The sequence below is a fragment of the Mustela putorius genome, unplaced genomic scaffold (assembly GCF_011764305.1).
Source record: "Mustela putorius furo isolate JIRA1106 unplaced genomic scaffold, ASM1176430v1.1 tig00003942_pilon_pilon_pilon, whole genome shotgun sequence".
Taxonomy (NCBI): domain Eukaryota; kingdom Metazoa; phylum Chordata; class Mammalia; order Carnivora; family Mustelidae; genus Mustela; species Mustela putorius.
In genome coordinates this window covers 2,982,823-2,989,171 of record NW_025422087.1, presented here as the reverse complement: position 1 = coordinate 2,989,171, position 6,349 = coordinate 2,982,823, and the positions used below count along the sequence as shown (strand labels likewise).

The window sequence follows — 6,349 nt, the reverse complement described above, 5'->3', positions numbered from 1 at the left end:
ATTTATTTATTTATTTGACAGAGAGAGAGATCACAAGTAGGCAGAGAGGCAGGCAGAGAGAGAGAGAGAAGGAAGCAGGCTCCCTGCTGAGCAGAGAGCCCGATGCAGGACCCTGGGATCATGACCTGAACTGAAGGCAGAGGCTTTAACCCACTGAGCCATCCAGGCGCCTCCTAACTTTTTTTTTTTTTTAATCTTCCTTTTGTTTCAGCGTTTCCAACACACACACATTTCTGTTAATATATTAGTATTAGAAACTCATCTATGGATTGCCATAAGGCTGGATTCAGGAGGTTCTTGCCTCACTGGAATCAGCTCAGTGGGTGAGCTCCTTTCTGAAGTAGTCTGGTAAGGTACTCACCCTCCTAGTCCTGAGTTAGGGACAGATGACCCCAGGCAACGCTGGTCCATGCTGATGGGACTTTCAGTACCCTGTACCCTCTGCCTTACTTATGCCGCTTTTCTTGCTATTGTACCTCTTAGTTTTCAGGGGCCTTCTGCTCCTTTGCACTTCCAGAGTCTTCTCTCAGAAAAAAATCAATGATGTATTCAACGGCTACTACTCTCGGGGGTAATTGTGTTGAACCAAATATGAGGGAATTTCACAAAGAAGAATTGATTTCTAGTATCAGACTTACAGGTATTGTCAAAACAGATAAGGAGTATGCTTCAGGAAGAACCATAGTAGTGGCGAAGAGTGTGTGTGTGTGTGTGTGTGTGTGTGATTGGGAGGATGCCACCTCGGGCTCCCATTGGGCACCCATGGACATGACCCAAGAGGGATCCCAATTGTCTACAGGTCATGCGACAAATGGATAGAATATTCTTGCAAAGGTTTCAGTGGCTTTGTAAACTCCGCTCACCCAATAAGAGTGCGACAGATTCACCCTTTAAGTCCACATGCCCCATGCTGTATAGACTAGCTGCCATGTTCCCACTCTGCAGGCATTTTTGGTATCTCCCTTGGGTGCACATGTTCATGAAGAAGGACTGAAAGAAAAGTAGAAAGGTGTGCTGAGAGCTAGGCTACCAAATCCTGGCCCCTGTGCACTGGCAGAAAAGATTCAGCAGAAAACACATAGGGCTCCATCAGTGGTTCTTACTTCAGTGCTTTTGCCCCCAGAGGACATTTGACAATATCTGAAAGCATCATTAGTTGTCACCCTAGGGGATCAGGGGCCCCTTGGCCTCTAGTGTATGAAGGCCAGGGGTGCTCCAGAACCTCCTGAAGGCACGGAACAGGCTTCCACAAGGAAGACATACTTGGCTCAAAAATGTCAATAGTGTAGAGATCGAGGAGACTCCCAGCACGGAGACAGTGCTTGCAGAGGGAAGCTGCTCCTTACCCTCTGAACGACTAACTCCTGGGAGTCCTGGAAATGTTCGCACTTGGGTGCGCCATCCAGCCCCTCCATGAGGTTCAGGTCTGAGCCCATTTATAAGCGGTCACTTGCAACATGCAGGACCAGCTGTGTCCTAGGCACAGCAGTAGGCACGACAGTTAACAACACCTACAACATTAGTTACCCTTTATTGACACTTGGCAGACTTAGTGCTTAGCATTTTATGTGATTTCTGTCCTTTAATATTGCACAACAACCCTGTAAAGGAACTGTTAACGTAATCCCCAGTTACAGAAGAAATTGCGGTTGAGGAAGAACCAGGGGCTTACCCAAGATGGTAAGGAAGTGTTGGAAATGCGCTGCTAAGTCATGCACTTGGATTCTAGGGTCCAAACTCCTAGCCACTCAACTGCACAGAGGAAAGAAAGAGGCTGCCCCTCAAATAGTGCTCTCCCACTGCCTTGGTAACCACTGCGGCTGCCACAAGGAGGCTGCATTTCCGCCAATGCTCTCCAGGACAGCCCATGAGAAAGCACCAAGGATGCTCTTCTGGGAGCAGGACAAGGAAATAAAGACTTGGGTAGGGAAAGCTGAGAGGAAGAAAGGCATGCTCCTACTCCTACGAGAACTGGACCCACTTGGACCCGGCCAGCAGCAGTGGCTTTGCAAGCTTTTACGAGCAGCTGGGAACTGGAGGGACTTCTGCATAGGGTGACAAATCAGAAGCATTTGGGCTGAGGAGCATGCCTGAGGTTGGGCAGAAGGGCAGTGTCCATCCTCATCACATTCCTCCAAGCTCCATTCCCTTCTTCCTCTATGGCCACCACCCGTCCCCAAGCCAGGGTCCTAGCAGGCCCATCTCCAAAAAGGCCTTCTGGTGGAGAGGTCCGTCACTGAAAGCTGGAGAAAGCCTGTCCTGGGGCACCTGACTACTCCCTTCTGTATCTGGGGAAGGAGCTGGTTCAAAGTGAGCCCTCTGCACTTCGCATTCACCGTGGACCTGTTTCCTGAGGGCAGTGCTAGGGGCCGTGGTGGGGAGAGGGGGGGGACACGACGACACAAACCTCAAAGGTGGTTTGCCTTAGCTAAAGGACACAAGACTTCACTCACCCAAGTGTTCTTAGAGTAGCAGGTCAGCCGAAAAACTGAGGAAGCATCAGAATCACTGATAATAAAACATTAGTTGGGATTTGATTCACAGTACTCCTCAAAGCACCCTAGCTTCCTTTATATTGGTACAATGCCCCTCTCCTGGAGTCGGAGGTGAAAATGGGGACCCAGCAAGGGTGCAGAAAGGCAGGTTAGATCGACTCTCCTCTGTCTCCCGCACAAGCCAGGAGTCTTGCTTCAGGAAGAACCAGAAACAGCCCATGATGGGAAGTCAGATCACACCCGCCTTTCTTCTAGGAGAGCTGGAGAGAGCATTTACGGCTCAGCCTGACTGAAGGAAAAGACCATTTTAGAAATAAATCCGTCTGTTCAGAGCAGCCCCACTGGAGCGCCTTTCATGAAAGAGGCATACGTTTGCTTTGCCTGGACACTGGAAGTCTGGGGTTACTCTGGCTGTGTGTGTGTGTGTGTGAGAGGGGGAGGCGGTTGGCAGAGAGGTCTGGCAGGAAAAGAAGTGGCCCAGGTTCCCAGGAGGAGTAAAGGGAGGTTTCTGGAGGCCCTGAGAACCCAGATCCTCTGTCTCTCGGATCCAGTTTCCTGAGCAGCAGAAATACCCCACTTTCCCGGTTGTGCGCTCTCCACCTGGACGGAGGCCCCAGTACTCCCTTCACCTCGTCCACAGAACGAGTGAAAACCCCGCATGTCTCCCCCAAGGAGAATTCGGGTGTGTATTCTCAGTCGTAGTGGGCTGTGGGGGGTGTTACCAGAATGAGTGAGAACACAGGTCCCGGAGGCATGGGCGCCTGTAACACAGGGCCCCTGGTGGGGACCGTGGCGCCGGATGGCTCCGGGTCCTCAGAATCCCTGCCTCAGCCATAGAATTTGCCTCCAAGCTAGCCGAGGGGGCCGGTCCATAGAAGGCCTCACACTCTTGCTGGGAAGTTATCCCTAGCAAATACGGTAGATTTAAACAAACATACACACAAAGTCAGAGCGCAGCAAAGGACTTAGCAGTCTGGCTCTCTCAAGGGAGTTAGCCGCTGCCCTTAGGGGTGGCGGTGGGACAACCAAACTCGGCCGCCGGGCTGCTGGTGAGGCGAGATCCCGGGCGGGAAGAGGGCGCAGCCGGGGCCTGGACCAGTGCCACCGCGTGAGGAGCTTTCCTTCCTTTCCTTCCGACTCGGCTCTCTGTACCTGGCCGGAGCTCGGCCGGAAACTAGGGAGCGCCCGGGGCCAGTCGGGCACTGAAGGCAGAGTCCTCGCGGGGCGGAGGGTGCAGACAGGGGCTGGCGGAGCAGCAAGTTGGGGAGCGGAGTGTGGAGGAGCTCAGACTTGCCATCCCATCCCCGCCCTGCCCCAGCAGGAAGCCGAAACCCAGGTGGGCGCCTGCCCAGTCCTGAGCCGACGCTGGGGTCCAGAGCCACGTGGATTTCTAAGAAACAAAAAAAGTTTATTTAAAATTTTGTACATAAATAAATAAATAAATATCTTCTGGTATTACAGAGACCGTACAATGACAAGCTAGACCAGGGCGGGGTCGGGGTCTGGGGTCTGGGGAAGAGAGGGATCGCCAGGGGCCGAGAGCCGGGGTCTCATTTTAGGGAAATGCAAAGTGTCTCCGAAACAAAGTGAGTCGGTTTCCCCGACACGGATATCTCGGGCGACGATTTCTCTCGTGGGAGAGGAGTTGCAGGGGCAGCAAGGCCTGACTGAAGGACAAATGGGCTCAGTGGACCTCGAGGAGGGGACGGAAAGGAAAAGAAAATAACGAGACTTCGTAAATGTGTGTGTATGTGGTGGGGGGAGGAGGATAAACGAACGCAGTGAAGAAGTAGGAGAAAAGAAGAGAAAGAAGCTTAAAAAAAAAAGAAAGAAAAAAGGTAGCGAGCGGGCGTCCGAGGGGTTAGAGCCCAGCTTGACCCAGGGTGGAGGGGAGTAGAGGACGCGAGAAAGCCTGAGCCAGTCCAGAGAGGTCGGGCGAGGAGGCGCCAGCTGCCATCAAGGCGCGGGGTTGGCCGGCGTGCCCTCCAGGGCCGCTGTGCTGCATGGCTGAGAAGGACTCCAGCGCTTGCAGGATTCACAGCTTGGAGTTCGCTTTGGACGGCTGCGGGCCCCGGAGTGGGAATACTAGCATCAGGTCTCTGCCAAGCCCTTGGCGCTGCCCAGGGCCGGGGACCTCCGCAAACCCTTGCCAAGCCCGTGCGTGGCCGCGGTTTTGGCAGCGGGTGCCTGGGAACCGGTGCTTCCTCCCGAGACCAGTCTTTGAGACGGCAGGGAGGGTCTGGGATGGGCGACCTGGGGAGGTGTGCGCCTAAGGAGTGACTGTGAGATCCCGGTCATCTTTCCCCGAAGAAGACGGAGACATGGGCAATTCGTCGTCATCCTCGGAGCACTTGGCTGAGGAGAGCGACGCGCATTTGCAGCTTTGCGGTGCACCACTGCCGGCGCCCGCGCTCCCGCCGCCCCGGTGGTTGCTGCCTTTGCCCTCCTTCTTGTGCTTCACCCGGCGGTTCTGGAACCAGATCTTCACCTGCTTCTCGGACAGATTCAGGTAGGTGGCGATCTCAATGCGGCGTAGGCGGGACAGGTACATGTTAGAGGCGAACTCGCGCTCCAGCTCTAGCAGCTGCGTGCTGGTGAACGCGGTGCGCATCCTCTTGCTGCTGGGCAGCTGGTTGGAGCTGCTGTCTGGAGGGGGTGGGGTGCAGAGAGGGAAGCGATCAGACTCCTGCGCTGTGGGCCCTATCCTCTGGTACGTGGCGAGTAGAACCCCGGGACTTCGGTATTTCACGCACCTTTTTGCCCCAAACGAGACGCACAGCAGCTTTACCGCGGGCTCCTCCTTGCTAAGGCGCGGGACCCAGATACTCCCAGAGCCACGCAACCATGGCACTACTTTATGGAGTGTCCTGAACCTCAGCCCTCGGTCGCGTCTGCGCGTCCCCTCCGAGACCTGGACACCCTCCTCTCACCCTTCCTCCGGCGTCCTGTCCCTAGCCCTCCCTGGCCACACCACCCTGCTCCCTTCAGGGTCCCAGCATGACTTTCATCGTCCCCAGGACGGCCAAGGACCCTCACCCCCCACCCCATACCCGGCTCGAGAACTCTCATCTCATTACCCCGTCCCACTGCGCAGCGATTCGTCTTACCCACGGAGATGCAGTGGAACTGCCTGGGGTCGGGCAGCGGATAGGAAGTCTGGTAGAGCGCGGCGGCGGCAGCGGCCGCAGCGGGGCCGTGAGCGACCCCGGGCGACACGGCCGAGTGCTGGCGGCCTAGGGGCGCGTGGCAGTACTGCGAGCCGAAGGGCGGGAAGGATGCCTTGAGCAGAGGCAGCGCGGGCGGCCCGGGGGGCCCGTGCAGCTGCGAGGCGGTGACGCAAAGCGGGCACACGCACAGCAGCCCGGCCTTGCGCGCGTGGCAGGCGCCGGGCGAGAGGCCGTGCAGTGCGTGCGGCGGGGGCACGGCGTAGGGAAAGAGCGGCGGCGGGCTACCCTCCGGGGCCTTCTTCTCGCCTGCCTCGCGCAGCACCAGCGAGTCCACCAGGAAGGAGCGCGGCATGGCCCCGGTGCGCGGTGGCCCCGCCGCCAGCCGTCTCCCTGCGCCCCGCGAACTTCGGGGCTCTCCACGCCCTTCACCCGGCCGCGGCCGCGCGCTGTTGCCTGTTTGCGGGAGGCTAAAGGCGCCGCAGAGGTTGAGGCTGCCGCTGCTGTCGCTGCTGCCGCGGGAGCCGCGGGAGGAGCTCGGGGTGCTGGCCAGCGCTAGTGGTGCTGAAAGGCGCCGGCGGCGCCGCTTAAATAGGACTATTGCCATGTGATGGGCTACGCCAGGAGCGGCCGGGGCCTCTCAATAGGGTTTTTGTGCCTTTTCTCTTGGCATTCACTCTGCACGCTTCC

General features: G+C 56.8%; 1 protein-coding gene across 1 annotated transcript; it reads right to left on the bottom strand.

The window, feature by feature from the left end:
- Window positions 1-3,992: 3,992 nt before the first annotated feature.
- GSX1 (GS homeobox 1) lies at window positions 3,993-6,014 on the bottom strand. Its single transcript, XM_004774828.3, has 2 exons — window positions 5,603-6,014; window positions 3,993-5,141 (listed from the first exon to the last, which is right to left on the bottom strand). The coding sequence occupies exons 1-2, from the start codon at window positions 6,012-6,014 to the stop codon at window positions 4,765-4,767; spliced, it is 789 nt and encodes a 262-aa protein (XP_004774885.3). The 3' UTR covers window positions 3,993-4,764.
- Window positions 6,015-6,349: the final 335 nt, after the last annotated feature.